Below are 18405 nucleotides of genomic sequence, written 5' to 3' on the forward strand. Positions count from 1 at the left end.
TACCAAAGAGAGCCATTTAAATGCTGCTGGTCCTACCATGGCCAGGACTAGCAATAACAAGGTTTGAAATAACAAGCAGCTGCTGAAGTGCTCAGGTACAGACAGCATGGGAAACTCACACTTGCCTGTTATCACTGTGATAAGGCCCAGCAATGCTGCAGTCTCTGAGCTGCACTAGGCCAGGCACACTGGGACATTTGTGTTGGCTGCTTTTCTTACACACAACTTATTAATAAACATAAAATAATAAATACATAACCATAAATTGGCTTATAATCATCAATGGGAACTGCAGAGTAGTGCAGCTCATACTCTGCTTATTTTGAGGGTTTGCCACCTCACAGCCCTGCAGGATCTGCTTGTCTCCTCCTGCTTTTCTTTTGCTGTTTTGATACTGGAGTGGTAAAGGGTAAAGCTTTGACTTCTAATGTTTGCAGTTGCTTTTTACCTCGTTTCCAGCTCCAGGAAGGAAGGTTTTGACTTTGATTGTCTTTCCAGGTGCAGGAAAAGGAGATTCCATCAGACTTCTCATAAATGGATAAACCAGGGCAGCAGATATTCCCCTTCTCCTTTCAACCTCATCCAGGATCTGGTCCATTAGTAAGACATAAGTGAGAGAGAGACAGAACATGTCAGCATCACATAGACTTTTGAAGCATCCTTTGATCCATGTGCTTAAACACATGGCAGATCTAAGTTTATATTTCCTCTGTCATGTATTTCTTCATTACCATCAATCCATGGCTTTTTGTTACAAAATGAAGCCTGTTTGTGAATGTTATTAACACAGAGGCGAGGAAGAATTAACAAGTCTGGAAAAGAGGAAGAAGACTCAACATGACTAAAGGGATCTATATATTGTTGGGATTATGCCTGAACAACAGGGTGAGCTGAAAGAGAGAAAGATGAAGACAAGTCCCATGATCACAGCCCAGGTCAGCATCACATCTCGGTGGTACCTCTTGAAATTTATATCAAGGAAAATCTTTCTTCTGCACTGAGCATCTCTTCCATTTCAACTGAGAGGACAGGAAAAAGTCAGAAAGCAATGCTGCCACTATGATAGCAGGACAGAGCTCCTGAAAGGGTCCCAGCAGTGGCAGAGGGTCCTGAAAGAGTCCCTCAGGTCAGAGTCTGTGCTGAGCTGGAGACCATGAGCCACCCCTGAAGCACACCCAGCTGTTCACACTGGTGCCTGCATTAAGGTCATTTTCTCTTGATGAAACAGCAGGCAATCTAGTCTTGAAATAAGCAGATGGAACTTTTTAAAGATAGAGGAGGCTATTATGTTCTTCTCTTTTTGGTCACATGGGGCAACATAAATTAGATCACAGCTAAGTTTTCCCACATTAGACTGAGGATATAGATGATAAAGCGAAAGAAGACAGAAAGCAAGGCTCAAAGCAGTTAGTGGTTTGACCTGCAATGGTGATCTTTTAACCACCACTCTAGAGCAAAAGGCTATACAAGAGTTAATGGGCCTGAGCCAGGCATTTTCTCTTGTTTCTCTTGGAAATGATTTTCACTGAAGCAGAACATTAAAAGACACTTAAGCACAGGCTGGTGACCTGTAAGGAGAGCTGGTGATACCAAATGCCAGCAGAAGCATTCACTGGTGCACAGTTTCCCCTTCCTCCCTGTGACATAATGAAGGTCTAACTAAAGCAAAGCTGGCCCTGTGCACATAACTTGCATTCCAGTCCTTTGGAAGTGGCAGATAACCATAAATGAGGACATGGATTTCACTCCTGATGTAATTTGCAGCACAGCCATCCTCAGCAAACAAAACCAGCTGCCCAAGTGGGAAGCAGCAATGAAGCAGGGCTGTGCCCCAGGTCCCTTGCTGCTCCTGCACATTGCCAGCACTCATTTGTGTTCCTGCAGCCACAGGATTGGCTATTTGATGCTTTTTGTTGCTGGAGTTGGGGTCATGTGTGTGTCATATGTCTGGCTCCAAAGACCTTCACAACACAAATAAAAGGAGCATTTAAACCAAATAAAAGTTGAACAGAGATCCCAAGAGATAAAATGGTCAGAAACATCTGTTGAAACCATGACCAAATGAACTGGCTGGAAGTTAAAGTATCTGTGGTTCTCAAGTCTGACTCAGCAATAGGTATTACAACAGTGAATGAGCAGGAAAGGCTTTGTGGAAGACAAAGTTAATGAAATAGGGTGAGAAACATTTTAAACCAGAGGAATCTTTTTGTTTTTGTGATAAATAATATCCAAGATTTAATATCCCATGGTCTTTCATCGTTCACCGTATAAGGTAGAGACAGCTATTCATTGTATTGAGGGCCAGTTGTCTGACCTTATACCTCATCTGCAGTGATACTTGGTTGTAAGGAAGATACTTAATTTATTTTTTTTCCTTCTCCCAAATCTTCCTTTGTAAAATAGAACACTATCAAAATTAGATAAAAACATAATAGTAAACAAAGCCTCATGAGTTCTGTCCACACCACGAGTGTGGTGAGCTGGGTGATCCTCCCAGAACAATGCATTCCATTTCACTCACAGATATCTGTGTTTAGATACATATTACATCTAAGAGACACTGCTATAAACCCTTGATTTCAGAGCTTTATGAAAGACATCAGAAGGAAAATTGCAATTAACTATTTGTAACCCAACTGTTGTTCTTAAAGTTTTATCTAGAAAAACTTGAAATCTGCTTTAAAGATAATATTCTTCAGGAATATTAGATCATATGAACAATATAAATGCTATGATTTTATTTAACATCAATGATTTACATGCTCTTTTCCACTTTATTCCTATGAAAATTAGCAGGTAAAATCTGTGAAAGTTCTGAGAGATTTCCCATATCTGAAGTGAAAACCTCTGGCAAATTAAAACATAATCAATTAAAATTGGGCCAATCAAAAGATCATCTGTGCTTTATCCTAGACTCCTAGGGTGAAAAAATAAGTGTCACTAGTTTTAAGTGTATAGAATTCACATATCAAATAATCTTTTTTCTCAACCTCATCATTCCACAGGGTGTTGGAGTAAAAGTGGTACTGGCCCATCATCCAAACTATGGATGCCAAGAATTACAGCTCAGTACAGAACGGCTGTAGAAAACAATGGAAAAAATTTTGGTCAGCCAGATCATACAGACACCCAGATGTTTTCTGAATCAATTTCTGCCTCAGTCACAGAAGTAATAATACATTCTTTGATGAACCAAATAATAGGGATGGAATATTCAAAACAGCAACTGTAATATAGTTATCTCCCATCAAAGGAAGGAATTCTTCTAGCCTTACTCATCCCTGCAGATGTGTCTCAGTAAACAATCAAATTAACAAGCGATATTAAAAAATATCTCCTTACCTTAGAAAATAAATCAAAGCATCCCAGGCGGCTGATGACACAGTAAACTTCAGGTAGGCGTGGGCCTTTTCCATTGGGCTGATAACAGCAAAGAGAAGATGGGAATTACACATTAATGTAAAGCCATGAGGAAATGCACTTCTCTCTCTGACCACACAGTTGGCCATCATGTGACATCTCTCACTATTTGCTTCTCCAACAAATAGCTACTCTTGGAAAAGCATCATATTTCTTCCATAAGGCAGGAAACCGAAAGGCACAGATAGACCTTATCCCCTTTGGAAATCACAGCCTGTTGGAGCTGCCTCCCAGCATGGCTCCAGCTTGCCACCATAAAAGCACATGGAACCAGGGCTGTAACTCATGCCTCTGCTATCTCTGTCCCCTGCTCCTGCTGCAGCACAAGGAGTGGGGCCACCCTGGGGCCATGTGCTGCAAGAGAACTGCAACATTAAGGGAGGCCATGATGGCCTTAGGTCCCCACTCCCTCACTCCATGGTGCTCAAGGAGACCTCAACCTACAGAAAGGGAGTTCACAACCTAAACAAGGCAGGCTGCATGAGTACATCATTAACTTCCTCAGACCGACTCTTGATAAACATGAAACTCAAGTAACTTAAACTGTGGCAAGTATGAATCAATGATACACATCCCTCTTACCCCCTCCCCAACAGAAACTGTGAAGACCATCTGTGGATGTGACTGCCTGGTCAGAGAGTGAGAAAACGATATTCGTTTGCTCACAGTGGACTTGCGAGACTTTTTAAGGAGTTGTAGAGAAATGATGATAACTTGTTAGTATAAGCAACCTGCAGGTAGTGTATACCTACTCTGTTTTTCTGTTCTTCTCAAGGACTGTTTGTAAGAAAGATGTTTTTGTTAATTAGCCAATCAAGTAGAATGTGTCAAAGCTGCCTATAAAAGAGGAGAGCTTTTCGTATTAAAGCTGCTGTTGTACAAACCAACCTTCTAGTGAATCTGTGTCATTTCTTGCTCAACGGTGACAACCATCCTCTATAACCATCCTATAAAAGGTTTATCCTGGAGAAGCAAATGGTACTTCCTCAGCATACTGGACTCTCCTACCCTGCCTCTTCCACTTTGTCTCTTCGTTGGACTCTACTGGTACTCAGTGTCCCCGTGGAGTGTTTGAAATTCACATGCCACAGAGATGACAATCAAGAGAAACTGAGGGGTAGCTGTGCCTTCTAAACCTGAATATTGCACTCTAGACTTGGACAGTCAGCAGGTGCCTGCCTGTTAGAATAAAGACCACTAAAAAAAAACCAAAGCTAAGTGAATACAGATGAGTCTATTTCTGGATCCAAACCTGCTCACTACACGTCACATCTCTGAAAAAGCAGAGCCCTTTTTTGTCCATATTAGGTATAAAATCCTTTCTAAAGGCACTGAGTGATTATATCAAGCATGTGGGATTTTGGTTAAAATCATTGTGTCAAATCTGCAGGAATGCCGAAGCCATGCCAGGAGCCTTGGACAGCTCCCAACCAAGAGCTGTCTCACTGAGTGCCAGTAAAAACATCACATTCCTGGGTCATCTATAAGACCAGAAACAATAACTGCTTAGCACTTACTCCAAGTTTCTCCTTTATGAAATATCATTGCTTTCAAATGCCTTAAAGGCTACATGTCTGTGAGAGCTGGGATTCTTCCCTCCCTGCTCTGTGTAGGACATCCTTTTTTGTTATTTCAGAGACCTTTTCCTGCAAACAGCAAAGCCTCACAGATGCACATATACCAGCTGAAAGAGCAGCAAGCAAAAGGCTTGAGCAGAGCCATTCTGAGGGGCAGAACTTCTCAAATTTATAGCACTGGCAACCCTTCACATAACCTCCCCTCTCAGACATCAGTTTACACCTCACTTTAGATTGATCTAAAACACCCACTGTGCTTTAGTTTGCTTTTTCCTGGGCAAGAACGTCCTCTGGGACATGACACTCCTGCCTGGACTCCTCCCTTGTCACTAGGGGACACTCGGGTCTGCCCATCAGGACCAGTGTAACCTCCTCTCTTCCCACAAGAGAGCTCTCCCAAGTTGCAGGCTGTTCCCTACAAGGTAGCTATACAGTCTTGGAGTCATGTTGTCCATCCAAGACTCACTCCTGCACACAAAGAATAACAGGTCCAGATCAGGACAGCAAAATACTAAAGTAGCCCAGCTGAGAGGCACACGAGTGACTCTGCCTTGGAGCACTGCACTGCTCCTGAAAGAAGAAAGATGGAGGGGATGATGTTTTGGGTTTGATTTGCTTTCAGTTTGTTTTTGTGGAGCCCAGGATATTTTCAGCCTTAGTCCAGTATAATGAAATGAAAATATTAATGAGTTAACAAGACAGTTTCCCAAGATGATGAACATAAACTGACAAGAACGTGGCTGAGATGAAGTCAACCTCTGGGCTGGTCCACATGTAGCTCAAGAAAATCTTTTTTATAGTGAGTTTAATCTGAATATTACTGACTAAAGCCCACTCCAAAATGTTTGGCAGGAGAAACAAGAGACTTTTGCTCCGAAAACTAGGCCTGCCATTTTTCTCTTTCAAATCTCACCTCCCTGTCCATGTGCTTGGATTCTATGGATCCTTCAGAGATCTCCTCCCAGTCTGCCATAGCACTGAGCTGTGTGAGGGAAGTGGCCTTTGCAAAGCACATGCACTAGCCAGCATACCCAGAAACAGAGATATTCCTAAGTGGTGCCAGGAATCAGAACAATTCAAACACTTTTGGAGGCCAAAATCAGTTTCTATGGAGGCTCTTGATTCCTTGTTAGGGCCAATCTAAATTCTGACCATGAGAAAACTGTGGGTGTCGTAAATCCGAAAGCACTTCTTAAAGACTTCTTGTTCTGTAAAACATGAGTTTTGGGTGCCAGAGCGCTCAGTGTACACAGGGCTGTCAAACTGCTTGGGCAAAGGCAGGATGGAAGGAAGTAAGAAGCTAAAAAAGGGTTTTCCAATTAACTTTTTGCAGCTCCATAAACAGTCTGCATCCCACAAAAGTTGCTTTCACACTAATGAATGCCCTTCTGCCCCCCAGCAAATGCAGGACATCAGGTTAGTCCCACCTAACAACTGCTTTCCCTGTTTTCAGGTACACACTTCACACTCGGGCATCTGCTCCTCCATGGACTTCTGAGGCTGGCTTGTCTTAGCCTAGAAAAGTGGTGGAGGATCAAATTTTATGTAAGAGGGAAGAGAAGCATAGGATGAAACAGCCCCTGCAAGCGTGCCCAAATCATCTCTGCTGCTGACATGTGCACTCACTAGAAAAGCTGTTTCAGAATTGCCTTGGAGATATCAAGATGTAACTGGAAAATTTCATGCTATCTATGGAAATGCAGATTGTCTGCTGTAGGACAATAGGTTACATTCCATTCTAATCCTGTTCCAAAATGAAACAAAACAATATAAACACATTTAAAGGGGATGCTGTACAGGATTTGTAGAACAAACAAAACATAATTGTCACTGTATCCCTTGAGGTAGTTTTGGCACACAGACCACAGAAAAGGTCTGGAAGAATCTGAGACCTGAAGGAAAAAAAGTGGAACAGTTTGTTCATATCACAACACGCCAAAGGAGAGCAAGGCTGACAAAACACAATTGTTTCCTAAATGCAGGAATCTGCACACCAGACCCTGCAGAAGAGCAGCCAGCCATCCTCACAGGATCAGGCTGCCTGGCCTAGCCAGCCATGGAGCTTTTGCCAACCAGGATGCCAAATGCACCAGAAGGTGTGAGACACCTCTTGCTGGGTATTACAAGAGCATCCCCACCAGGACAGCTGAGGAACATTTTCTAAGGGATTAGCCATACAGCAGTTGGCTTGGTTTAAAGTGGAGCAGTTTATAAGAATTTTAGGAGGGTTTCATGGCACACACTAGTGAGGCTGTCCCACCATGCACCAACCTTTTCAGGGAACACGAAATTGTTACACTTCATGAGCACAGCCAAACCCTATGGAAAAGGCACTTCAGGTAACCACCTCATTTCTTCCAGCAGGACAGGAGGAGGTTGCAGCACCCAAATAAAAGAAGACCTCTGCTACTTTTGCCTTTTCCACTGGTAGAGGAAATGCTGAGCTGTTTCTCTGCAGCTTCCAAAATCCCCTCTCTTTCTAAGCCCCACTTTTGCTCTCAGAAGGGCATGGCTGGATTTGCCCCACAGAGGGCACAGCTGGTGAAGTGCACTGGCATCACTCCTTCCTTTCCTTGGCTGAGGAGGCTGTACCAGTAGGATGGGACATGTCAACTTCTCTGTGCCAGGGTCTGGAACCCAGGTTAAGCAACCTGAATTAAGTGATCACCCAAGGTGGCAGCAGTAGATCTGCTTTATAATCATTAGATTTAGCAAAGCACTACTTATTTTCCCTTTTTCTTTTTGCTATTTGATTGATTTTTGCCTTATCCAGTGGAGGATAAAAATCTCCAATGCTGTCTCAAAACACTATTATATAAAAGCATGCACGAGTGATTTAATTCTGTTCCTGGTATTTCCTAATTTACTCAGCCACCTTTTGCACCAGCTGAAAGTCAGTGTTCTATTTTTATGTTGTCCTTAATGTAGGGTGGATTTCACTGAGCTTTAAATGAGTAAAAAAAGCCCATGTTAATGTTTTATTGAAAAACTGATTCAACATTCCCATGTATAAATCTCTTTTATTTTCACTGGTTATTTCAGTCTCAGCATGGTCCAGGATCAACCATTTGGCATTTCACAGAGGCAAGCTCTGTGCATGATTACAAATGTACTGACATTCTCAGAAAGATAAAAGTCTTAAACCACCTTTACCTGGCAAAATGAAAACATTCCATAATTTTATTCTATCCAACATTTTCTGAGGTTTTTTTATTTTTTTTCCCAAGTAAGACCTTATTATCATTTAATATGACAACTCATTAAAAAAAATTATTTGTACTGCTGCCTCATATCTTGTTATGCTTATTTACACCAGTAAGGATGAATCCTAGGTGCTTTCTTTGTTCATCCCTGAGTTACCCCCTCACCAACCCTAGATTTAGTGCAGCATAAGCCTTCAGTGACATTTCCTGCCCACACATCAACCTTGTTGTAGCTCACTGTGACACACTGTTTTATACAGTGTGAATCCCTGTGATGCTACCTATGGCAAACACTGCCCCCAGAACTGATAAACAAGTTTTCTGTTATGTTAGCATAATGAAACTTCTTACAAATAGAGGAACCACACACAGCAAAACCTCCCAGACAGAGCATCTGCTGTCTGCACACCAGGGACTCTGCCATGGACAGAGAGCAGGGGAAGGGCAGGGTCAGGCACAAGCAGTAGTGCAGGACAGAGAGGGCTGTGCCAGTGACAGGGAGTTGCTCTGCTGGAAGCTACTGAAGGCAGGTGTTCCCTGCCTGAAAAGGTGGGAAATCAGAAGGGGAAGGGAGGGGAAAGTGCCAGTGTGCCTTATTCTTTGAGAGGGTGGACCTATTTACAAACTGCTGCAGACATTCATTTGGCACAGAGAGTCAGCCAAAGACTCCTGCAGCATCCAATATCCATATAAGCTCCCCAGCCCAGTATGGGCAACAGCCATGAGAATATGAGAACATGACAGGAGCTGTGGCTCCCCACCCAGTCACTCACAAACAGCTCCAAACCTATCCAAGAGGTGCAAGGCCAGTGCAGGGACAACCAACTGGTTTCTGCTTTGCTGCCATCCCGTCAGGTGTGCAGGATGGACACCAGAATCCCTCTTTGCATTATGCTCCACCTCCCTTAACACACTCTGCAAGCCTCGGAGCAGATTCCACCCCCTTGATACATACACTGCTGTGCTCTCAGTTTATCAAGTGTCCAGGGATTTTCCAGTGATGAGACAACACTGGTTGTAGGCTCCCCACCTCACTGATTGACCACCCCTGGTTACAGGGACTGAAAATTGTGTGAGAAACCAGACTTCTTACTGCTGGCACCAGCCTGTTGCATGGCTCTGAGCTGCAGACTGATGACACAGTGCTGGCAGAGTCATTTGAGATGTAAGCAGCTGCCTAAGAGATAAACACTACTCACAAATGTTTAGAAATACCAGCTTTGCCTTTGTTTCCACTGTTGTTGTATTTCTGATTGTGCTTGAAAGTATGTAACAAAAAGAATTTATGAAGTAAGTGCTCACACAAGAAACTTTCCACATTCTCAGAAATTTGCTACAAACCTTGGGATCTATCAGATTGAAACGGCCATTACAAATTCTTATCTTAACTTGACCTCCTTACCTTCCCAAATTTCAGAGTGAGAAAACCCTGTTTCCTTTCAAAACCATGACAAACACCTTCAGTTCAGACTGCAGTTTTGAGATCCTTTTCAAGAGGATTCTGCCCTTTGAAGTGAGGGTGATGTACTCACCAATAGCCTCCTGCAGTACCCGAACCGCCGGCTCCCATCCTCCCCAGTCAGCATGAAAGAGAAGGTCTCACTAGGAGAAAGTGAATTGCCCGTTGTAGAGATTATATCAGAACTACAGCATGGCTACAAGGTAGATCACTTAGCAAGGGACACTCATCAAGGGAGAGATGCTACCCACTGGAAGGTCTTAGGACATACTCGGTGGAAAAATTCTGTTAGCAATATGGTTAGGGACAACCCAGCTGGCTTATCAGAAGAGATGGGTGCTGAGTGTCAGTGACTGCAGAAGAAATACGAGAATCAGATTTTGAGGGCAGTATTTCAATGCTCCTTTACCTTTAGTTCAGTCCTGTTTTTGGACTGAGCTTTCTTCTTAAAGGGAGAACCTTAGATACTCTCTGAGAGTAGAGAAATCATTTTCAAATCCAGAAACAACACAGGTTTCCAAAAGTCTCTGTCTAGGATAAATACCATTTATGACAGAGCAGTAAAACAACAGTTTTACAGTAAAACTACAGCACAGGTAAAGGAATGGGTCTGTGAATTTATGCCTGGGCTGTGAAACATTCCTGACTGCTTTGCAAGTTTTAAACAGCATTATATAAAACAATTCCTGGTGCTGAAATGCTGGCGTTTGTATAATTACAGATGTCTCTGGGGAGACCTTAATGCGGCCTTTCAATACATAAAAGGGACTTCTAAGAAAAATGGGAATAGACTTTTCAATAGGGTCTGTAGCAATAAGACAAGGGGCAATGGTTTTAAACTAAAACTAGGTAGATTCAGACTAAATAAAAGGAAGAAATGTTTTACAATGAGGGTAGTACAACACTGGGACAGGCTGTCCAGAGAGGTGGTGAATGCCCTGTCCCTGAAACCATTCAAGGTCAAGCTGGACAGGGCTCTGATCAACCAGATCGAGTTGAAGACATCCCTGCTCATGGTAGAAAGGTTGGACTGGATGACCTTTAAAGGTCCCTTCCAACCCAAATCATTCCATAATTCCATCCCTTCTGCCTATCCTGTTACTCTACACTCTTGGATCAACCAGTTCTCACATGTCAGTGCAGGGGAAAAAAAATTATACATTTTTTGGAGGTCACTTTGAAGGAAAGAAAATGCAAGCCTGGCTCTCCTTTTCCTTGCCCTTCTCCTGCAGTCATTCATCTCCAATGGAAGGAAGAGAGGGCTCCTGTGCTAGGACAGAGCACAGCTCCAAGAAAGTTCTCAGATAGCAACATTTTGAGCCAAATGAAGGGGTATCCTGCAATGTTAGACAAGCACTCTGAGGTGAATGACTAGGGCAGGGAGTGGGGCAGGGCCTCATCCTTTTTAAGATTTATTTTAAATACTTCCATTTATTCTTTTGAGTTTAGCACTCAGAGGAACCTTCAAGCCTCTTCCCCTCAGCCACACAGGCCTGTGAGGCAGGCAGAATAGGGAAGAAAAAGAACACAGAACTTCAAAAGAAAGAAAAATTAAATACAGCTGCTTGATCACAAAGTGGCCAAGACTCAAACTGCTGCTTCCTTAATTGGGCATTGACGAGGCTGAGGCTGCTCCAGTGCACTCCAGCACCACTCCATGGTGCAGAGGAGCTCTGGAGCACTCACCTGTTGTACTCAGAGACGGGGAGCCAGTCCTTGGCATCAGGGAAGCAGAACTGCGGGATAGCCTTGAGGCGCTCCTCTGCTTCCCGCATCTGCTTGGTTGGTCTCTCCAGCTGCCGGGAGAACAGCGAGGTTCAGTCAGCCCCTGGGTGTCCCTTCCCACCTCTGCTCAGGGCCAGGGTCACTGAGCAGCTCTGAGAACCAGGGCCCATCAGATTGTCCTGTAGTTGTGCTTGGCAGAATGAGGCATGACTCCAGGACAGGCTTATAGTTGCTTGTACAAAAGAAATAATCACTGCTGGGGTTTTACAGTTCTTTAATTGTCTGAAACTCCCTTGTTGTATGACGGCCACTTGAAACACAGCCCTAACTCAAATACCTTTCTGCTGCAAGAGCACAAGAGAAATGCCAGAGATCAGCAAAAGTCTTTCCATTGACTTCAGTGAGTTTTGGAACAAATCCTAATATAGCCAAAATGAGTTAAAAGTGAAATATTTAGAAATTGGATTTAAACACCGTCTTTAAAAGCATCCACCATCAGGCCAAATTCTCCAGCTCTGGAAAAGATACATTTGAAAACAGGGACAGTGTTCAGTTACCTTCTCTATGCCCTTTGCCTTGTAACAGATTGCTTTGGAACAATTCTGAAAGCTCAGTTTAAGAACTGGATTTCTATTCACTTTCCATTTATTCGCCTTACTGATCTTAGAATGAGCTGTACATAGGAATTTTTCTTTTACCTTGGGAAACTGGTATGTCACTTCTGGGACGTAAGTGTTTTTAGAGGGCTTCTTTTTCAGGGACACTACCACAAAATACTCAAATAACTCCCGCTCCTGCCACTCAATCAGCTCCAGTTCCAGGGTTCGATAGCTTGGAGCCCTCTTCAGCATTGACTGGATGTGTACAAGGCGCTGGGTATGAGCTGGCATTTAAAAAGAAAAGGGAATAAAAAAAAAGTGACCGATCATTACCTGAGACTGTAATGCATTTGTGTAAGCCACAGCCATTCACAAACCACTTTCAATTTGCCAGAGTGTTATTCCAAGCATGTTCTCCTTTCAAAAGGAAACCTTCTAGTTTGCAAACCTGTAGTCTCCCTCACTAATTGCATCCATAAATCATAACTCTTTCCAAGTACTGCAGTTATGCAGCACTCAGTCACTGAAATAATTTGCAGTTCGTAACTGCTACCCTGGCAAAGGTCTGGCTTTTCTTCACACATAAGACTGGATTATAAACCCTTATGTGGTTGTGCAAATGCACTGGAGCCTCCAGGGTGACACATCTGAGGCCTGGCTTACCCTGGTGAAAAACAGTTCTGTGCCCTGTCCCTGCACAGCACAGCTTTTTGCTACACACCATGTAAGGCAAGCCATGGAATAAACTCCAGGGAAGGGCGACAGGGAGGAAAGGAAAGATGTGCCAATTGCCTCTTGTGGGTTACTTTGTTAGGGCTAATTCAGCTGGGGGATGATTTAGATTCATGGTCATTCATGAAGGCAAAGATCCAGTGACTTGTTGCTTGATACCTATGGAGGACTGGTCATTAACATCACTACCAGTTCTGGTACACCAAAAAAAAAAAAAAAAACAAAACCAGCCCAGTAAAAGCAGCTCCCTGCATGCTCTTCCCCGGCTCTTCACACAAGCATCTCTGGGCAACAACAAAGGAATTATTAGCAGCACAACTCAAACCCTTCAGGCTCTACTCACTGCCACTGTCCACAGATTCCAAAGGATGACTGACCCTTGTGACAGGGAAATCAGGGATCATAAGCACTAAGGGAAAGCCCTTGGTGGCCAGCCCTCATACATCTGGTTCAACAGAAAAATTAGAAATTATTTTGATAAAACACTTGGGTCTCAATGTGACTACACAGCTGAGGAAGTTAATCCCCAGAACAACCTGCCTGCCCTGCCTAGAGGCAGCCTCACACTGAGGGGCACTGCTTCATGTTTGCTAGGGGGGAAACCAAAGAGCCCACCCCACCAGATGGGCACCCAGTGAGTCCTGTCATGCTACACATGACAGGGGGGTCTTCAGGTCAGGATGCCCTGAGAGCATCAGTGTAAAACACAAAGTCACTCAGGAGCAGTTGGTTAGAGAGACATCAAAATGAAGATCCTCTGTTCCACAACAATGGGGGAAAAGCCTCCCAGTTTCCAGGGAGATCAGAATATCCTCCCAGTAACAAGAAGGGGCCAGGTTCTTTCATGGCCTATGAGAACAAGCAACCTCTCTATTTTCTGACACAAAGAGAAACAGAACTGCAAGTGCTTTTAGGTTGGTACAGGTAGACAAAGGAGCAAGGAGTCATTTTCCACACATCACTATACAATGTTGCATACAGCCTGTCTTGGATGGTCTTACCACCACCTATCTGGCAAAAATATTTCCCTAAAACAATGTTTTCCAGAAAGTGTTGCTGCATGTACAGCAAGCAGGTGTCATCTGCAGTAGGTAGACATGGATGATTGCCCCATATCTTACAACAGCTCCACACCCTTGTCTTTATTACCCCTCACCTACTAACAACATGATGGGTTTTTAGTAATGAAATCTGTTGCTGCTGTCTTCAACTTTTTTATAGGCCTGTTTCTGTACCAGGACTTAGGAAAAGGAGAGACTAATTTAGTGGCCTGGCTCAGGCACAGAGTTTGTGCAGGTGCTGATAAAGGAATTTCTACAATTTGGAGACTGCAGACTTAGAGTCTAAGAATCACAATGCTGGATCAGACCCAGATCCTTGCCTCCAACAGCAGTGAGCAGTAAACACTGAAAGCAGCATATGAATAAGAAAGGAGCATCTTTATCCAATCCCATCCCTCTAAGCCTGCACCCAGTAGTCAGTCTGGAATAGATCAGCATCTCTGAAGTGGCTGACAAAGCCAATCTATCAAAGGTCCTATTCTTCATTAAATGACACAGTTGCCAAATCCTTGTTAGATCTTCACAGCCCATTTTGTCCTTGCTTTCAACGTTCATGCTCCTGTGTTGGAGCTTTGGGAGCTCTGCAGTAATGGAGCTGGGAAACTATAGAGAATAGAGGCCATGGACAGGAACAATGTGCAATAGCAGGAGAACATACATTGACAGGGTCTGGGACAGGGTCTAACTAGAAGTCACTGAGGGCTGAACACTTACCTTTAAACCTGTCATCTGAGTCACTCTCACTCTCGCTGTTCTCATCTGCAGAGGACACAAAGGCATCAGTTAATGCAAAACCAGAGCAAACAAACCCAGTTCACTGTGCTGCAACTGGGAAAAATCCTATCTCACATCTCTGAGCCTTGTGATACACATATGCATTTCTCCTCAGTCTTAAAATATCTTGAAATAAACAATTTGAATGACTCCTTAGATTGTGTTTTCCTTGGATTTACTTTCAATATTGCTTGAGTGTAAGAACTTCATTTTGATGAAAGGGAAAAATTCATTCTCCATTACAGCAACTGTTTGCACTGAATCCCCATCTATGCTGAGCTGCAAAAGTGACATTTGGAAAACAGGTCTTAACCCTTTCTCTTCCTGTTTTCAGGTTTCAATTTTTTTTTTTTTTTTTTAAGTTATGCAACACTTGAGAAGTCAAAGTAAGCTTTATGAGCTTTGTCTGCCTGGGCAACATTCCCAATCACCAGAACTCACCAAACTGAGTTACAGTTAACAGGCAAAAGTAACCTTATGCCAAGATGTGTTACTGAGGGCTTCTTGATTAAAGCCCTATTGTACTCTTACTACAAACAGGGACTGAATTTCCTTTTTGGCCCTGTTTTTCCAGAAGCAGTCTGAAGCACAGGGTGAGTTACACACTGTGAATGCCAGGAAAAAGCATGCAAGAACTCCAGGGTCAAAACTGTGAGTTTTGGTTAAAACTTACAGTAAATGTGAACTAAAGAAGAAGCTGGGTAATTTGAGCTGACCATGGGATTAATAGGATACACAATACTGAGAATCTCGTTTATTTTTAGCTCATCCCCATCTTCTCCTCTTGCAGAGAGAAAATTATCATTGTTCACAGAAAAAAGCTCTAAACTATGTAGAGTCCAGGGTAGAAGTGGAGGAAAGAAGGAAATTGATTAATCCTGTAGCATCCAAATAGATTCACTGAACCCTGACACTTGCACCATACCTCGTAGGGATGTTGTTTCAATATTGGACATAGAAAGTTTCTTCAGTCGTTTTTTCCCTCTTTTTGCACTGTAAATGGAATTGATTCTTTGGACAAGCTGCAAAATAAGAAAATGAGGAATCAGTAAGACTAAGCATTTTTCTGCCAGGAGACTTATAATTAATGTATTCAAACAAAGCATGGATGATAGACTGGCTAATGCAGATAATATCTGTCTGCCCCAAAAATATCTGAGATGATGGGAAATGTTAATGAGATTACTTGTGTTTATTGCCTTCAGCAAGAGGCTGAGATTACTAAGAATTCAACATTAAACAGAATATTATAACTTTGGGAGAGTCACAAATATGTAGCAATTAATCTTCATGTTTTATAGGTCAGGAATAGTATATTTCATTCCACAGCAGATTTCTTCATAGAACTATAATACAATTTGTAAAAGCTGTTTCACCTCAGCTTCCAGACAGAAATAAACTGAGTGAAAGGATGCAATTTGCTATAGACACAGCAGAAGGGCAGTAACAGAGCACAGACTGAAACAAAACCTTTTTAGGTTTTCCCTCTAATAATTAACACTATCTCAATTTTGAAAATTCTATTCTCCAGGAATACGTGATCCTCAAAGGTAAAGTAGTAAGAAAATAGAAATTATCACAAGATTTGCAATAAAATTGTGAATGTTCATATGCTGAAATCAGAATTTCACATTAGGAGAATATCTGTCTCTTCAATTTAAATAAAATTTGGTACAAAATTAACAGCCAAACTTTCCAAGTTTTACTCACAATCAGGTAGTAAGTTACTCTGTAAATTACCCTATGATTTCCTCCAGAGAAGTGTGCCCATTGGTGAAGTATAACAATATATTCCAAGAAAGTAAAAATACAGTAAATATTAAGGATGTAGGATTAATTTCCTCCTTAAACAGAATTTCCAACAAATTCACAGAAACATAAAAATCTCCCTCTACTCACTGTATTTATAGCTATGTACTTTAAAAGATGCTCTCTAATAAGAACAGGAAAGAGTTGAATACACAGTAAAAATCAACTTTGTTCACAAGCCAAAATGAAACATATTGGCAGTTCTCCCCCTCTCTGCTTCTATTGTATTGTTGGTTTTTTGGTTGTTGTCTTGTGGCCTGGGGTTTTTTTCACATTCCATTTTGAATTGGAAAAACTCCTTAAAAATGAAAAATTAAGTTTTACTTCAAATCCATCAAGACAGTATGGTTATCAGGATGGGGTCAGTTGTGAGTAAATGAAGAGAAACCTATTAGACCAATTAGTTATTTTCCTGGAAACAAATGATGGGGAAATAAACCACTTCAGATGTTGCTGCATGTTATAAATAATAATTGCTTGGCCATCACCCATTCAAAATCTTAAAGTTATATACACAGCAATGCTCTGGTCCACAGAGTTTAAAGAAGAGTGTGGAAGACAGAACTGCCTTAAAATCAGTTCTGTGCGAAGACAGCCATCAGATGTTTGCTCCTCTTGAAAAACTTGGAAGCTATCACTTCCAGGAAAGGGATTTTGATCTAAATGTTCCTTTAGGATACAAAAAGAGCTTTCAGTGATGGCCAAAGGCTAGCTGTTGGAACCCTGCTTACTGAGAATTTTAGACTTTCTGTGCTGACAGGTACTGACCCCAAGAGAACACTGCATTTGACCGGAGGCCTTGGAGTAGGCTTCCAAAACTGAATGAAAGAACTGGGATTATGGGCGTGGAGTTTGAATAGAAGTGTGTAATATCATGTGGTGGAAAACTTAAGAGTTTTAGAATATAGTAATATATATAAAGCAAGATGGAGGTTTTAGGGCAGAGGCCAGTCCTTCTTCTTCACCTTCTTCTTCACCTTCTTCTTCACCTTCTTCTTCATGGGTTTGGGTGGTTTTGTGTAATTGGATAGAAAAGTCCACATTGCAGGGCCACAGGTGGTTGGTTATTGGGTTAAAAGTAAAAATAATTTCGGTGTCATTTCTTAATTGGATAGTTTATCCTTAAAAGGCCTTGTAGAGAGAGAAAGATACAGTTCCGTTTTTAGTTTGTTAGAGTGTAGTGCTGTAGAACTCGCAGTTTGTGAAAGTGTGATATAGGTAAGAACTAATAAACATCTGAGTCTGAACAAGAAATACACATTTAATCCCCACCCTGGTACGAAGAAGGTAAGACTCAACAGGTGCCTAGAAATTCACAGCCAAGTGACCTCTCCTCAGCACAAGGCTGACCGCACCCCGGTACCTTTGGGATCCTCCTGGCGCGACGTGTGGACAGCAGCTCACTGGCAGTGCTCAGGCTGTCCTCGTTGAGGCTGGAGGGGGACGAGGGGATGCCCAGCTGGGCCAGCAGCAGCATGTCATCGTGGCTGTGCCGCTTGGGCAGCCGCGGCAGGCGGTGGCTCTTCCTCTCTGACCAGTTCCCCACACGCAGGGAGTGGCTGCTGGCCTTTGAGGGCAGCTGCAGGGACAAGGACAGCATGAGCTCTTCTCTTGGCAACACCTGAGGCACCTGGTGTCACACTCTGCCACCTGTGACAGAGTGGTGGCTGCACAGGGACACCACACCAGGGGACCACCACTCTGCAGGATGTGTGTCAAGGTCACAGTGAAGGGAAAGGGGTCAACCTCTAAGACTGTAAAGTTCAAAGAAAACAAACACCATTTCTGACCTGCTACATTTCCATTACATCCTGTCAGTTCTGTGAGCCCTAAAATCTAACTTGAAGGCTTGGCTGACAGCAGAGCACTGACCCAACAGGTCTGGTCCATTCATCTGACTTGCAGGAGTGAAAATAATGAGTAATTACACAATTTATTGTAATATTAATTCAGTGTAAAAGTAATAACTAAAATAGCAAATTCATGCTATTTTATTCAAGAAAAACAAAGTAGAAAAATCAAGCTTGTTCTATTTTCATGGTGTTA

General features: G+C 42.6%; 1 protein-coding gene across 6 annotated transcripts in view; it reads right to left on the reverse strand.

Moving 5' to 3' along the window:
- Window positions 1-18405, reverse strand: part of DENND2B (DENN domain containing 2B) — a 151886-nt gene that overhangs the window by 23991 nt on the left and 109490 nt on the right. For all 6 annotated transcript variants that reach the window (XR_008437460.1, XM_053979517.1, XM_053979515.1 and 3 more), the window contains 8 exons: window positions 17723-17938; window positions 15476-15572; window positions 14491-14535; window positions 12083-12267; window positions 11346-11455; window positions 9733-9802; window positions 3343-3420; window positions 449-589 (listed from right to left, as the gene is read on the reverse strand). Coding sequence is in view for 5 of the 6 variants with exons in the window: in XM_053979517.1 (XP_053835492.1) it covers window positions 449-589; window positions 3343-3420; window positions 9733-9802; window positions 11346-11455; window positions 12083-12267; window positions 14491-14535; window positions 15476-15572; window positions 17723-17938 (942 nt within the window). In the remaining variant the exon portion in view is untranslated. The remainder of the gene's footprint in view (window positions 1-448; window positions 590-3342; window positions 3421-9732; window positions 9803-11345; window positions 11456-12082; window positions 12268-14490; window positions 14536-15475; window positions 15573-17722; window positions 17939-18405) is intronic.

The sequence above is a fragment of the Vidua macroura genome, chromosome 6, assembly GCF_024509145.1.
Source record: "Vidua macroura isolate BioBank_ID:100142 chromosome 6, ASM2450914v1, whole genome shotgun sequence".
Taxonomy (NCBI): domain Eukaryota; kingdom Metazoa; phylum Chordata; class Aves; order Passeriformes; family Viduidae; genus Vidua; species Vidua macroura.